Source organism: Chelonoidis abingdonii, chromosome 4 (assembly GCF_003597395.2).
Source record: "Chelonoidis abingdonii isolate Lonesome George chromosome 4, CheloAbing_2.0, whole genome shotgun sequence".
Taxonomy (NCBI): Eukaryota; Metazoa; Chordata; order Testudines; family Testudinidae; genus Chelonoidis; species Chelonoidis abingdonii.
Window position 1 is genome coordinate 5,104,496 of NC_133772.1, and position 16,358 is coordinate 5,120,853.

Sequence of the window (16,358 nt, forward strand, 5' to 3'; positions counted from 1 at the left end):
ACTTCAGGAACCACAAGCTAATACCACTGTAAGGATTGAGGAACCTCCAGGATTAGGCCAAGGTGTTCCTAGATTCTCTAAGTACCAGCATTGGCAAAATGACCCTAACCCACATAATAATCCTGGACCTTCGAGTGGGCGTGCCCCTCCACAGGGTTATGTGTTTTGGGGCCCGGGACCATGTTCCTTCTTTTCAGATGCCGCCCAAAACAATTCACGCCTGCAACGATCCAAGTCACTGCCTCCCCACAGAACTTAAAACTCAGTTGCAATAATGTTTAAGACAGTGCAGCAGACACTTGAGGCTCAAGGACGGAATATCCAGGAACTCCAAGCACACGTGAATGAACTGATGATGAAAGACAAGGCCCAGCACCCTTGAACCGTCCAGTGGCCTCTGTTGATCCATTTCCTTCTCTCCGGTGGACAGCCTGTCCTCCTCCAGAGTTGGCTGTCTCCGAAGAGATGATAAGGAAAACCCATAGATTATTTGTCTGCATACTCTACAAATTACTCAGCATGATGCCAGCCAGCCCCAAGCAAAGTCATAGTCCCTTTAGGCAGGGATACAAGCAGGTGACCCACAGTATCTGCAGTGGTAGGGGGCTGCCACAGGAATTTTATTATAGGTACTGGGGCAACAATTGGCATTATCCATGTCAAAGATCCTAGATCCTCTTCTCTGTCATCAGGGCGTACAAAAACACTTTCAATTTTTGCAAGCAATCAGGTTGTTACCACAGTTTCTAAACCCATTAAAGTACGGATAGGTCACCTAAAAAGGTTCATACCTTTGCGTTAATAGAATTAACAAACCCAAAGAATTACCTATTGGAAACTGATTTCCTATACAAACAGGGCTGTGTTTTTGATTTGGTTAACCTATTGTTGTGTCTTACCGTGGAACAGGCAAAGGATGACTCACCAGTAATCGTACCTGAGTATGGCATGGTGCCTCCAGTGGAGGGGTATGATTTAAGCAAAATAGTGGCTAATCATGCAAACCAGCCTGAGTTACAGGCTTTACTTCGCAAGCATGCGGATGCCTTTGCTAAACACAAACATGATTGTGGCTGTATGGCAGTCACTACTGTTGTAAAAGGAAAAGATGTATCAGCCCAAAGACAATATCCTTACCCAGATCAGGCAAACCCATACATAGAAAAGACTATCAAGTCTTTGGTGAAACAGGGAGTGCTACGTAGATGTACTTCCACTGCCAATTCCCCTATTTGGCCTGTGAAGAAACTAGATGGGTTCTTGGCATCTCACAATTAATTACAGTTGCCTAAATCAGGTCACACCCACTTGTGCCCCTACAGCGGTCAAAATGCCAGATCTAATCAAGTCCTTTGATCCAGAGGCTGTTTGGTTTACTGTCCTTGACATCAGTAACAGCTTTTGGACATTACCATTGGCCTTCATTTTACAGTACCATTTTGCATTTAGTTTCCAAGGAGGCCAATATTTCTAAACATGTTTACCCCAGGGGTATAAAAATTCTCCAGCTTCATTCTATGCGCAAATGAGGTGCGTACTGTCATAATTTTCTAAACCAACTGGTCTGTTTCAATACATAAACGATCTTTGTTTAGCAGCACAAACCAAGAAGGAGCATCTGAAAAGGCTTGACATGCTTCTGCAGACCCTAAAGGAAGCAGGGCTAAAATGCAATCCGGCCAAGGCACAGCTAATGGCCAACCGTGTCTTTCTTGGGCCTGACCCTGACAAAATGGGTAAAACCCTGGCGTAACAAAAAGTAAATGCAATTCAAACATTGCCTTTACCACAGGACCTAATGGCTTTAAAATCCTTTTTGTGTTTAATTGGGTACCACAGGAATTTCATTCTTAATTTTGCTTCCATTGCAGGTCCCTTGTGCCAATTGTTAAAGAAAAGTGTCCAGTGAAAATGAACTGAGCAACACATGGAAGCAGTATCTCAGCTAAAACAGACCATTGTCAAGGCTCTGGTGTTGATCACTCCAAATCCTAAGATACCCGATCAGCCAAAGGTAGCGGTAAGTGTTAATGCGTTAGCGGCTGTGGCTTCCTGAGAGAGGCATGAAAAAATCAGACATGTGACCTATGCCTCACGTTTAATATCATCAATTGAACTTAAGTATGACAATTGTGAAAAGTACCTATTGGCCACCAGTTAGGCCACACAACACTTTTACTTTCTAAATAGCCTCAGCCCGATCATATTACACTCATCACATACTCCCCTTCAGTTCTTACTATCCAATAGGGTAAAAGATGTGCAAGTCTCAAATGCTTGCCTAGCCCCCTGGCATTGCTGCTGCAAAAGATATATATTGCAGTAAAACTTGTTAGGGCACCATCTTTGTTACCAACTACCCTACTGTACTAAGGGGAGCCACATGTGTGTCCCGATTTTAATCAATTGAATCTAAGGGGGAAGAAAAAAAAAAGCTTTTCCAGCCATTAATTCAGAAAACAAATTCCATTAAAAGGTATCATTTCTTTGTTAATGGTTCTAGTTATTTACCATCAAGGCAAACCTTAAACCGGGTTTAAAATCTATGCACTTCTTCCCGAGGAGAAAAAAGAGCCTTGGAAGAAGGCATATGTGTGCATTCCACATTCAGCTCAATATGCTAAAATAGCAGTGACGGCTTGTGTGTTGGAGTACTGTGTACAGTTCTCCATCACCACCACGTACCAAAGTATCTGTCTGTTATCAAACTCTGTATGAGTATTCAATTCTCTCACAAAGTTTCTACCATGTAGAAAAACAAATGGGTTCACATCTTCTAATGGCTCACCTATCAGGTATGCATCGCTGGTAAAATACATCTGCTGGTTAGCAGTAACAATCACTGTTCCAAAGTGGCCAATTTAAAGTTTAAAGAAAAAAAAATTAAAAAGCTCACTAAAAATTAAAACCCTATGCTACAAAAAATGGGGGGGGGGCTAATAAATTAGCCCCCAAAGAAGCCTAATCAGGGGATTTCTTTTTAAAAAAAAAAACAAAAAACATTCTGTTACTACCCCTGGCCAAGGCATATTCTCAGGGAGGCCCTGAAATAGGTCAGCGTGGAGCCCCTGTTGCAATGCTTCAGGAACCACAAGCTAATCCCACCGTGAGGATTGGGGGCCCCTACGGTTAGACTAAGGTGTTCCTAGATTCTCTAGGCACCAGTGTCGGCAAAATTACCCTAACCCACATAATAGTCCTGGACCTTCGAGTGGACATGCCCCTCGACAGGGTTTTGTGTTTGGACCCCTTGTAAGGGCCTGGGACTATGTTCCTTTCTTTTCAGATGTCGCCCAGAACAGTTCATGCCTGCAGGAATCCAAGTCACCACCCATTTAATTTGGCACACCAGTGGCACTCAAATAAAATAAAAATGGACATCTACCTGCAAAAACATTTAAATCAGATCCATTTGCAGGGAGCAGCTAAATTGGGAAAAGCCAAACAAAAGGCAAAGGCTTACTTTTAATAAAAACCAAAAAAAAAACACAACCAAAAAAAAAAAAAACGTAAAAGGTTGAAAACCAAGTAATGCTGTTATTCTATAAAGCACCAGAGCATGGGCTGTTTAACCAATGGATCTGACCCTTCCAAGTCATCAGTAAACTCAGTTCAGCAGTGCATAACATTAAAATAACAGAAGGCAAGTGTAATAAAAAAAAATCTACCATGCTGATCAGTTAAATCTCTATCAGTCATTCAGGTCACAGAAGCAACTTCCTCCTTAGAATTTAGATAAACAGCATCCAACATAATGACAACAGCTGAAGTCCAGCAAATTGCAACCATAAAATAAACACTAATATTTCTAATTTGCGACACCCTTATCATTGCTCTAAGGGTAAAACTAAGCCAAAATCACAAATTTGGAACTAAACTGTTACAACCCCATAAAACCAGACTACACTGTTGTGCTCAATTGCCTAAGCATGTAAAACAAAACATACTAACACAAAAGAAACGAACTATTATACTCAACCCAAAACTTATCCACAGTCCTCTACACCAGGTTAAGGAAATTAAAGGGAAAAATGTCACATTTAAATGTCAATTGGTTAAAGTTATCTCGTTGCCATCCAGTGCTGGAAAAACATTTGGCCTTTAAATAATAACTCAAAGGGGGAAGAATGTAAAACGTGTAACTCCTCACCAACAAATTCAACTTCCCTAAAACACAGAATACCTTACAAATGGTGTGGTTTTTTTTTTTTAAGTTTTATAATAATCTAATAATGGTGTTTGTGTGGGAGGGGGGGAGTTTAACCTTATATAAACATAAATATAAAAATAAAGAACAATATAAAATGCTCATTATAGCTAATTTTCAAACCAAATCAGAAAGCAAAAAATGTACTAAATGTGACATTTGAACTTAAGGTTCAAAATCCAATTATTAACTATAATTATAATAATCCAATACCAAATAATATAACTTGTCCAATAATAAACCCAGAACCTGCTAGTGGTCTCACCACAACACCCATAATAAAAAAGTAATCAGGTTAGGTTTATGCATATTCCTGTAGTGTTAAATGTGTCTAATTGGTATTTAGAAAAATTTAGCTATTGTCAGCATACCAAAGTGCCTTCCTTTTTCTCAGTACAACTTAGGCTGCAATTTTATTCACATCAACAAGTGCAAAATATTGTTCTGTTGGGAATGGATAATAAATTCCATAAACTGTATACCTCTAGAAAAAGCATAGCTTAAATCTCCTTAAAAGGTTAAAATCCCTAACAGAACTATTTAATTCAAAAGTGTCAATTTAAAACCAAGCGAATATTTTAAAAATTCACAAACATATAAATTTTGTGTTACAAAAAAGAGCCAAACAAGTGATCAATCCAAAAATTAAAAAAATTGTCACAGAAAAAGCAATTTACTGTTTATAATATGCATAACCTAACCAAACTATTTAATAAAACCCAACATAAAATTAATCAACTAATCGCTTAAAACAATAATCAGCACAGGAATCAACACTTAAAAAAGATGAATATATGCTCCGCATATGGAAAAGATGTTGTAAATGGAATCACTAGTACTATAATCCTTAAAATTAAAAAAGGTTCCTCACTTAATTAAAAATGAGTAACTGTTAAGTTGGTACTGTCCCAAATGTTTTCAAAAGCTGAAAAAAAACCCCAGTCCACATGTTTAAATTCATGCCGGCATTTATCAGTGGGTGCTATAAACAAGATGGGATCAATAACATCTCACCCTAACCAAAACGGTGGTTCTTTTTCAAAAAATTATATAATGGCACGATCCTTGTATGTCTGATTCACAGTCTCGTTACCAGTATTTAACCCAGACAAGGACGTGTACTGGCAATTGGTAGCTGTCCATTCTATAGGTCATCTCAAAGGTGACATCTATAGGAAACACGTTAATGCACCTCCCTTGGTGGTCTATCACACTTGAACTCAAACCTGAAAAGTATCACAGATGGCCTGTTGCTCTAAAAAAGGGCCTGCCTATATCTACAGGTGTAACGTGTTTAAGACAATCACTGTTCTGTGTAAACTGTAGTAATTTTTTTTTTTACAAAATTCATCATCGTGCCTGGTAAGGCTGACCAAGTAAAAAATTCCAATATAAAGGGTAACCTATGCTAAAAATAGCCATTTTTGCGTGGTTACCAATCAAAAGAGGTACCAATACGGTTCCTTAAAGTGTCCTGTCACAAAACCAAATTTTTGTTTTACTCCAAAGCAACCCACTTTAATAGGAAATCAAGCTATTTCCCCTATTCCCACATTTTAAAACCTCACCATTAATTCCAGTCCAACCCAGCCTATCCAGCTTTAACTAGCCAAAGTACACACACCTTTCTTGTCTACATTCCCCCACTAGAGTTACAGTTAGTCATTCTTGGCCTGTAAAAAAAACAAAAAAACAAACAAACAAAAAACAACACCTCACCTCATACAAATTACTAACGATATGGACAAAGCCAAATAAAGCTACAAATAAAGTGAGTTGTAAGTTCTTATCTTTATTAACATCAGAAAGGTTCAAATGTGATTTTTGTAGCATCCAATCAAATAAGATTTGAAAATCCCAATTTTGGGATGAGGAATCTGCGAACCTTAAAACACAATCAAGTACCTCTTTCTTTTTTTCTGTTTCTCCAGCAGTGAGATTGCAACTAAAAGTCAGCAGGCAAGACAGAACTGCATTTTCTGTCTGTCCTGTCTTTCCTCTCCCTCTTCTGTGCATTTGTCTTGTTCTGTCTTCACGGACACGAGAGCAGACCTTAAAAACAGAAACAGCAGCTTCAGCCCATTTCAACTAACTTCTTCTCTTCTCCCACAAAAAGAAAGGTTGTTAGCATCCTTAGCACTATCTAAAAGATTCCTCTCCCCTCTTCTAAAAACTCTCTACAGCTAAAGGAAAACGGAATAAGGGATATAGTTGAAATGAATGCCTTGCGTTATACTTTACATTTCAAATTGCTTAATTGTTTTTTCCTTTTTTCCTTGGTACCTTTAGTAAAAGGTTAAAGTTTTTAATGCTAGTTGTTGATCTAGCACTAAGAAAGCTGACGGTTACTGGCCTAATGTATAGGAGGAAGCAGTAGACATGACATATCTCAATTTTGCTTAGATTTTTGACACAGTCCCACATAACATTATCATAAGGAAACTAGGGAAATGTGGTCTTGATTAAATTACTATAAGGTGGATGCAAAAATTATTGAGAGGCCCTACTCAGAAGTAATTATCAATGGTCCACTGTCAAAGTGGGAGTGTGTATCCAGTGGGGTTCCGCAGGGATCAGTCCTAGGTCCGGTAGTCTTAGGAAAATCTTTCTAACAAGATGGGTAGTTAAGCTCTGGAATAATCATCCAGTGGCGGATGTAAAAACAGGTTGGACAAACACCTGTCCAGGATGGTCTAACAGGTTTACTTGGTCCTGCCTTAGCCCAGGAGACTGGACTGGATGACCCTTTGAGGCCCCTCCCCACCCTACATTTCTATAATTCTATGAAATGCAAGTGAGAAATTAAAAGATCCTATGTTATGCTTAGGTAGTTTTATCTTTGGCAGTTCCAATTGTGAATGCAAAGTCAGTCTAACCTCTATACAATTGGAGTATTAATTACATTCAACAAGGAATTTGGGGGTTATTTATTGGAACTATCCCTTTATGTTTTGCTTCTGTAAAGTTTAGTTTAAGGTAAACATCTTCCAGCCAAAAGAAACAGTGAAAAGCAAGAGCACCAGCTACACTTCTGGATGTGCAGCCAAAAGTTGGTTGTACTCTAAAAGAGGAACTAAGGCCTGGTCTCCACTTAAAACTTATGCCGGCGTCGGTATGTCGGTTGGGGCTGAAAAACCACACACTTTCAGTAACATGGCTATGCTGACAAAAACCCCATTGTGAACACAGCTATGCCGAAAGAAAAATGCTGCTAACAGCATAGCTAATGCTATTCGGGGAGGTGTTCACTTGCCATCAGAAACACTTCTGTCAGTGTACATTGCGTCTGCACTAGGGGGCTATGCTGGGCTCCAGCATAGTCTGTGGAGTGTAGACATAGCGTTACTTTCCTGACAGTCCCTAGGAGGCTATGGAAGTGAGAGTGACAGACTGCGTTGCTTTTAAACTCGTTAGTGTAATCAAAATTTTCTCCTTAGCTGAAATGGGAAATTAAAGATTGTTGCCCACTGGCCAATGTCTTCAGACAAAAGCAGCAAGGGAATTTGTAAAGATTTAGTCCATACCTTGGTTATACTAGCATGGTTTGGAAATTACTACCCCTTAAGTAAGAGATGGCTTAGCAAACAGGCACCTTTGTCCAAATGATCAATGTAAAATAAAGTGTGTCCTCGGTTTTGAGGATCGAAACTTTTTTGATCTGAATATGACAAATACATCTTGAACCATGAAGCTGGACACAGGTAAATAATATAGACTGGCTCTCTCATTTAACAAGAAACATATAGAACAGATGGTTTTTTGGGTATTTTAATGTTACTCCAGAGTTCAGCATCTTCCTATTACAAGGCTTTATCTGACACAGAGGCTGAAGGTAACCTAACAGTTCTGATGTGATGATGGCTAGAACCCCTTATGGGAAAAGCACTCAATTAAATCAAACCAGAGCTAATCCCTCACTACCAAAAAGACAAGTACACTAGAAAATGTAGAGCACGGGTATTAAGCTTTGTTTTGGTCTAAAAAGGGTCTTGAAACAGGAACAGTTAAATCTGGATCTGGTCGAGGTTCGAACAAAAAATTTTCATTAAATAAAATTCTGTTAACTCATACTCATGAGAAAATTGGATACCTCTTTGAGTGATGCCCCCAAATGTAGAGGGATTATGTTGCAAGGGAAGCTCTTTGGGGAATCGAATGTCATTTTTCTCTCTCTTTGTCCAGCACCCAATACAATGGAATCCTGGGCCATGACTAGGACTTCAGGGCTCTAGGGTAATACCAATAAATAATATTAATGTTCATTAAAAAGTATAAAAAGAGCCAACTATCTGCAGTAGTGCAATTGTGATCTGATATTCCTAGGTGCCATGATCAGTCAAATAAAAGGCAGAATTGAGGTAACATCACCTGAGTTCAGAAAGGGTTCACTAGGAAGAAAAAAGCAGCACAGGAAAGAAGAAGGTTTGGTATGGGCAGAAGGCTACAAGGAAGAAATACAAAACTGAGGAATCTCTTCTAGTCATCAGTGTGCAGAACCCAACTTGATATTGGTGAAAACTGGAAGATGGAAATGTGAGGGGACACAGAGCCCCTTTCATATGCTTGGCAGGCCCATCGGCTTTCAATAACTCTGTTTAGTAGAGAATCTGAGAGCCACTTGTCACTGCCCCTCAGATGATACCTTTTTACCTCACACAGCGCTAACAATGTATACGTTTCCCAGGTCTCAGTTTGTGTGATCGGAAGAGAAGGGATTTCTGAAACGATGGAGCCCCTGTCCAGCTCAAGGTCTCAGAGGTTCCGCCACCCAGGACCACAACTAAGCTGTGACCTCAGAGAGAAGCAGCAGTATCCACGGCAACTAGGTAATAAGTTGTGTGTGGAGATACATGTGGTGTTGGGGAGCATGGATAGTACAGCAGGGAGGGGAGTCCCCAAGGCAGCCTATATGAAATCATTGGAACAGCATTTGGTGTCTAGTGGCACATGGAGGTTGGGTGAATCCCTGTTCCTAGTAGAGTCGTGAGGTCCAGGAGCATATGTGTTTGTGTGGGTACCTCTAATGGTATCTTTGTAATCCTTTAGATCTTCCTGCGCCCTATTTGTTTGTTCCTTATGATAAGGGGAATGAAGGAGACCAGGATATGGTGGCCTCGCTGCATAGGTTCGGCTTTATGGTGAGTTGTGAAACGGTCCGTACTCTTCCTCCTGCAGGGACGTGCTGCTTCCTTGTCTGTCCTCACTCATTCCTCTCACCTCCTCCCGGCTCCTCCATTGCTCAATGGTCTTTCCAACTTTTTCTTCCCCATCAATACAATACTCACACCCCTTTCTTTGGGAGGTGCCTTGTGCATGTGGAGCTTCTCCAACATCCTGAATAGTGCACTTCATGCCCCTCCAGTTGGTCAGGATTCATCCTTGGCAGTTCATCCCACGACTGAGTGGTGAGACTATCGCAGGAACAGCATGTGCTGAGTGGGGCTCCCTCGTGGCTCCAGGTGCTTGCTTGAGTGGTGTGGATTGGGGCTAAGAGCTCTGTGGGGATGGGCAGGCTGAGTCTGGCATCTCTTGCTGTGTGGAGGAGGATGGGATAGTGGGAAATGGGATTCCTTCCCCTCCTCCAATACTGCGTTTATGGTGATGGCTCTGCCCTTTGCTGTCAGCTTGTGCCTGAATGGTGGGATTGTTGCCAGACCAGAGAGATGCTGAGTGGGGGACCCATGTAGTTTCAGATGCCAGTGACGTTTGAGGAGGTGGCCGTGTACTTCTCTGAAGATGAATGGGCTCTTTTAGATGAAAAGCAGAAGGACCTCTACAGAGATGTTATGCAGGAAAATTACAAGACTCTCATCTCGTTAGGTGAGGAGTTGCTATAATCCCTGTAGTGTAGACATGGCCTAAATCTTTTATAAGCAACACAGCCCATTCCCAACGTACAGCCTGCTTGCTAAAATGTGATACATGAATCTTTTATAAACCTATATGAATTATGTCTTTCCCCTTCAACAAAGAAAATCTTGGAATGTTCTTTGTAGTTAAGTGATCGACGAATACTTAACACATTGTGATGCTTGTACTTCTTTCCAATGAGCAGGATTTCCAATTGCTAAACCAGATGTGCTATCCCAGATGGAGCGAGGGGAAGAGATGTGGATTCCAGATCTCCGGGGCTCTGAGGAAAGGGAAATCCCAAGAGGCACTACGACAGGTGAGGAATGAGTGAGAAATGATCTGGGGCTTGGAAAAGCTGGGATCCCCACAAACTCGCTGAGTACTCTTCCTGTTCTGTCCTGTCTCATTTGACTCACTATTATGTCCTGTCCTCATGGCAGGTGTCACTCCTGGCTCCCAATTCTCCTGCCTGATCCCTGGCAGAAGCCTTTTCCTCCCTCAGCCTTTTTCTTAGGGCTCAGATGGGACTTTGAGGCAGAACTCGCCCCTCCTCTGCCACTTGGTGGAATATACTTCCTGCCTATCAGGTTCTGTTATCAATGATAAATCCCTTTACTGCCCCCTCTGTCCCCAGCACATGCAGTGAATCCCATCTGGATTCTCTCTCCCAACAGGTACCAGGACAGCAAGTGAAAACAAGGAGGAGAGTCCCCAGCAGGAAGGGGCTGTGGGAGTGAAGATGCACAGGATGTTCTCAGGAAGACCGCAGGGCCCTGATGGGGCAGATGTCAGCAAGAGTCAGGACAGAATGGGGCGGCAGAGAGAAGACTTTCCAGGCAAGAGTAAATCACTTCACAGCAAAAGAGGTTCGAGGAAATCCATAGACTCCAGCACCCACCCAGTAACCCATATTGGGTTGACACCAAATACCATCAATGAACTGGAGGAAAGAGTCAGTAACAGCTCTCTTCTTATTCAACATTGTCAGCAAACTAGTGCAGAAAAGAGTGCCATCAGGTGTAGTGAGTGTGGCAAAAGCTTCACTCGACAAGAATACCTTCAGATACATCTGAAACTGCACAGAGGGGAGAGACCCTATAAATGTAACAAATGCAAGAAAAGCTTCAGACACAAGACAAGCCTTGTTCTTCACCATTACGCAGTCCACAAGTCGGAGAGACCCCATAAGTGTCCAGACTGCGGCCAGCAATTTATTCTGAGAGAGAGATTTATTCAGCATCAGAGAATCCACAAAGAAGAGGCATCTAGAAGGTTCAACGATGGGATTGTAAGTGAGAACAGGGACAAGAATCCCCAGAAGAAAGGATCTGCGGGAGCAAAGACAGACATGATGTTGTCGGGGAAACTCCAGTGCCCTGAGTGGGGAGATGCCAGTGAGAGTAGGGGCAAGGTGAGACAGCAGCACGGAGACCCTCCAGACTGGAGACAAAGTAAATCCACTTGCAGCAAAACAGGCTTCAGGAAATCCAAAGACACCAGCACACAGCATAGAGACTGCATGGGGAAGAGACCAAATACAGACACTGAACTTGGGGAAAGTTTCAATAACTGCTCTCTCCTGAAGAAGCATCATCAAACTGGTGCAGAAAAGGGTGCTTACAAGTGTAGTGAGTGTAGGAAAAGCTTCACTCAGGAAAAATACCTTCAGATACATCTGAGAACTCACAAAGGAGAGAGACCTTATAAATGTAAAGAATGCGGGAAAAGCTTCAGTCGGAGTTCAGTGCTCAAAGATCACACCATGAGTCACAGAATGGAACAACCGTATAAATGTACTGAGTGTGGGAAAAGATTCAGAGCGAAGACAATCCTTGTATATCATCGTTACATAGTCCACAGGGTGGAGAGACCCTATAAGTGTCCATACTGTGGCCAGCAATTTGTCCTAAGAGAGAGACTTATTCAACATCAGAGAATCCACAAAGAAGAGGAACCTAGAGGATTTAATGATGGGATCATGAGTGAAGATGAAGCTAAGAATCTCCAGCGGGAAGGGCCTGCAGGAGCAGAACCACAGAGGACATTATCGGGGAGACCCCGGGGTCCTGAGCAGGGAGGAGGCTGTGGAAGTCAGGGTATGCCACGAAGGCAGCAGGGATGCCCTGCAGGCAAAAGAGGCAGTATATCTAATAAACGCGAGAGAGATTCCAAGAAATTGAAAAGCACCATCGCTCATGAGGGCACCAACACTGGAGCACAAACAAGCACAAATGATGACAATGAGAAAAGCTTCAGTAGCAACTCAGCCCTTTCCGTGCATCAGAAAATCTACCTGCAAGAGAAACGTTATAGCTGTGCTGAATGTGGGAAAAGCTACCACCAGCATGCTCACCTTCGAAGGCATCAGAAAAACCATACAGGAGAGAGACCCTATGTATGTGCAGACTGTGGAAAGAGCTTTGTGTATAGGTCAATACTCAGCAGACATGAAAGGACCCACAAAGAGGAGAAAAACTATAGCTGCACTGACTGTGGGAAAAACTTCAGTGAGTACTCATACCTTACTATGCATCAGAGAATCCACAGAGAGGAGAGACCCTATCAGTGTCCCGACTGCGACAAAAGCTTCAGGCTGCGAGGACACTTTACCAGTCACTGTAGAACCCACACAGGGGATAAACCTTACAAATGCACTGAATGCGGGCAAGGCTTTGGGCGGAAATCAACCCTGACTAAACACATGAGGATCCACACCGGAGAGCGGCCCTATAAATGTGCACAGTGTGATAAAAGCTTTCGTCAGAAGTTCGTCCTTTCCCAGCATCAGTTAATACACCAGGGAGAGAGGCCTCACAAATGTACTGAATGTGGGAAAATCTTTCTTCAGAAGTCCCACCTTACCACGCATCTGTCTGTGCATCGAGGAGATAGACCTCACAAATGTACTGAATGTGGGAAAAGCTTCAATGACCGATCAAATCTTGTTAAACACTTGACAAATGTCCACTTGAAAAAGAAACCCCATACAGCAAATGTAGCTTCAGGTTAAATAGTTCTACAATTGTAATGATAGAAAATAATGGAGTGGTACTTTTTTGATTCTGGTGAGACATTTCTCCACTCATACTTATTCTAAAATACAAGGGTTAAGGAGGATAGGTTGGTAGTATCGCCTTATTTATGATCATGGGAGTGAGATGTGGGAGCGGGAAAAAGCTGATGGAGAGGAACTGATCTTTCAATGGGTTTTGGGGGTGGTTAGTGGGAATTTCAAGGGAGTGGAATTGAATTTTGCAAGTTGAGCAGCTGCATGCTATCTATGGATGCAATGCATGGATTGCATTCCTATGTGAGCCCTGAATATGACTTCCTGAATGACTGTGCGAGTGGGATGATTCCATCCAGCCCCTGAACACACTACAGAACAAAATGGCATCCTCCACACATTGTGAAGACGGGTATTTTAACATGGCGCTCTATAAACGGATTAAAACCTGGCAAACTGAGATGTTTCAAAATGTAACTGTAAACAGGGAATCCTTGTTGAACAGGTGTGTTTCTAGTGGGATCCTGCAGAGATCGGTTCTTAATCCTCTGCTTTGTAACATTTTTATCAATGACCCGGAAAAAAAATATAAAATGATCACTGGTAAAATTTGCAGATAACACATAAATTGGGGGATTGGTAAATAATGAAGAGGACAGGTCACTGATTTACAGTGAACTGGATCACTTTGCAAACTGGGCAAAAAAAAAACCTGTATGCATTTTAATGTGACTAAATGTAAATATATTCATGTATGAATGAAGAACATAGGCTATACTTTAAGGATGGGGGATTCTACCCTGGGAACGTGGGACTGTAAAAAAAAAAATTGGGGTGTGGTGGATAATCAGCTGAATATGAGCTCCCAGTGCAATGCTGTCTCCAAAAAAGCTCATGCAATCCTGAGATGCATAAATGGGAATCTTGAGTAGGAGTAGAGAGGTTATTTTACCTCTGTATTTGGTACTGAGGCAACTATATTTTTTTTAAACATGTCTCAGGGTTTATCTACTCCGGAAGTTTTACTGGTCTAATTTTGCAAGTACGGTTATAATGGCATAACTTCCTGTGAATAAGTGTGTCAACATGGAGAGTTACAGAGGCATAATTACAATGGTATATTTTACGCCAGTTAAATTCCACGTGTAGACAAGCTCTTAGCAAGAGCAGTTTTCAAGGTAACAGGTGAACAGGAGTGAGTCAGCCTTGCCCCACCCTCACAGCAGCTTTCTATGATGCACTAACTGGCTATAGCACTATTGGCTAAAGATACAGCTCACTTTCAAAGGCATATGGTTAATAATGGGCTGCCAACAAGTGCATCTTCACCTGGATCTGCCATCCCCAGCAGTTCAGTCTATTCCAAGTGGGTAGGCACACCATGATTTTTCTCCCGTAAGGCAAGTACTCTAACTGGGCCAGTATAACTGGTAATGCAAGTGCTACTCCTTCCCTGAGCTGTGCATCCTACAGTCCACTGAGGGTGTCTGAAAAAAATACCCATAATCCTTGGTGCAGGGACCTGCTGCTTATCCTCTATGGAATAGCTACCCAAAATGTTTCCTAATTTACTCCTAAAAAACACATTTGGGCACAGTGCTGAGTATGAACTGGAAAACAGAAAATGCCCAGTTTAACTTGCAACCAATTAAGCCTGAGTGTGATTTGTTAGCTTATGAGACAAAGTCCCCTAAGGCTTTGCAGCTATGCAAAATGTATAAAGAATATGTGTGACAGATTGCTATGCTTGCTGGTGAAATAAGGAATGGAGAGGTACTGAGACTGATCTGTTTGCAGATGTCTTACCCATTAATGGCAAGTCCTAAATGTTTTGCTGGGTAAGGGAGATGTGAGTGGTATGAACAAAACAAGGAAGTAACTAGGTTGTAAACAACTGGGGTATATGTGACGGTATAAACAAATTGGAACAGACACAGGTGTTGACACTTAAAAATAGGTCAGAAAAGCTATCTAGCAAGGAATGGAATTTTACAATGTAGTAATTGATGACATATTTTATATAAGATATATTTTTGCAATGTACTAACCGCAATATATTTGCAAGATATGTAACAAATAATTTCCAAAAAAGGCCATAAACCATGATTAATTACTTGGTGTTGAAAGACTTGGAAAATTACAAGGAAGAGGGAACTGAGGAAAGAGCTTTAAGGCCAGGTGTGCACGTTATGTGAATAACGTAGCTGGAGTTGACATACCTTTGGTGAACTTATTGTGGTGTTTACACCGCGCTAGGTTAACAGGAGAAACTCTCCCATCAACTTACCTTATGCTTCTCGTTCTGGTGAAGTACCAGAGTTGACAAGAGAGCAATCGGTGGTCAATTTAGTGGGTCTTCATTAGATACACTAAATTGACCCCCAGAGGATCGATCGCCAGACATTGTTTCCCCTGGTAAGTGGAGACAAGCCCTAAAATATGGGAAAGTATGCACTAGGAGGAGGCAATAAATAAGGGTTGGAATGTTGAACTAAGAAAAGTTACCAGGGTATAACTACCACAAGAAATCATAAGAAAGTAAGACCATTGGCAGACAAGATCCAGACTGTCTGCAGCTACAGAGAAGGCCCTTCACAGGTGTGGGTAATAGTATACCTCTCTGTATGTGCTGTCTTGAGTGTTTAATAAATTCATTCAAAGCAGACTTGTTAACCAAATCTAAATTTAAGAGAAGGCTATTCATTAAACGTAATCACAATTAAAATTCCTATCCATTATTAGCTATTCATTTATTAATTATTGGTTGATTATCAACACAAGAAATATGTAAACTACAGTCACTGGAAGACTGTTCTCTACATTGGTTACGTCTGACCTTTCTGTATTATGCTGTTTTATTGCTAATCAATAAAGTGATTGAGCTGAGGTATCTGAGGTCTCATTAACTGATGACAAACTTAGTTGCTGGTTAACTTAAATCACTTACAAGATCACGTTTCTAGCTGTAATGGGAATAGGGCCTCAGAATGACTGGATTTCATAAGGATGGAGGGCAGTGTTCCAGAAGTGTGAGGCATGAAGGGGAAGTGACTACAGATCAATGAAGAGATGCCTTTCTTTTCATTTCTCAATAGACTGATTTAACAAAAGTAGCACTACTTGACACTATTAACTCTGTGTGCTGTTAATTAAACATGAATGCCCCAGTGAAGGTGGGTGCACCTATTAGGAAACAGTGAGTTTGTGTATTTCTTTGGTTGTGCTGGGGACTGTTGTGACACTGTAGCTCACAACAAAAACATCCCCATGGCTTCTAGTACTAAGGAACAC

The 16,358-nt window shown here is 41.5% G+C and overlaps 1 protein-coding gene across 2 annotated transcripts in view; it reads left to right on the forward strand.

The window, feature by feature from the left end:
• LOC116815084 (uncharacterized) overlaps positions 1-15,957 on the forward strand; it is a 31,948-nt gene extending 15,991 nt beyond the window's left edge. For both annotated transcript variants that reach the window (XM_075065879.1, XM_032763128.2), the window contains exons 2-7: positions 1,872-2,020; positions 8,892-9,033; positions 9,254-9,345; positions 9,901-10,027; positions 10,263-10,376; positions 10,735-15,957. In XM_075065879.1, the coding sequence (XP_074921980.1) occupies positions 1,928-2,020; positions 8,892-9,033; positions 9,254-9,345; positions 9,901-10,027; positions 10,263-10,376; positions 10,735-13,070 (2,904 nt within the window). In that variant the 5' untranslated portion in view covers positions 1,872-1,927 and the 3' untranslated portion in view covers positions 13,071-15,957. The remainder of the gene's footprint in view (positions 1-1,871; positions 2,021-8,891; positions 9,034-9,253; positions 9,346-9,900; positions 10,028-10,262; positions 10,377-10,734) is intronic.
• The last annotated feature ends 401 nt before the right edge of the window (positions 15,958-16,358 follow it).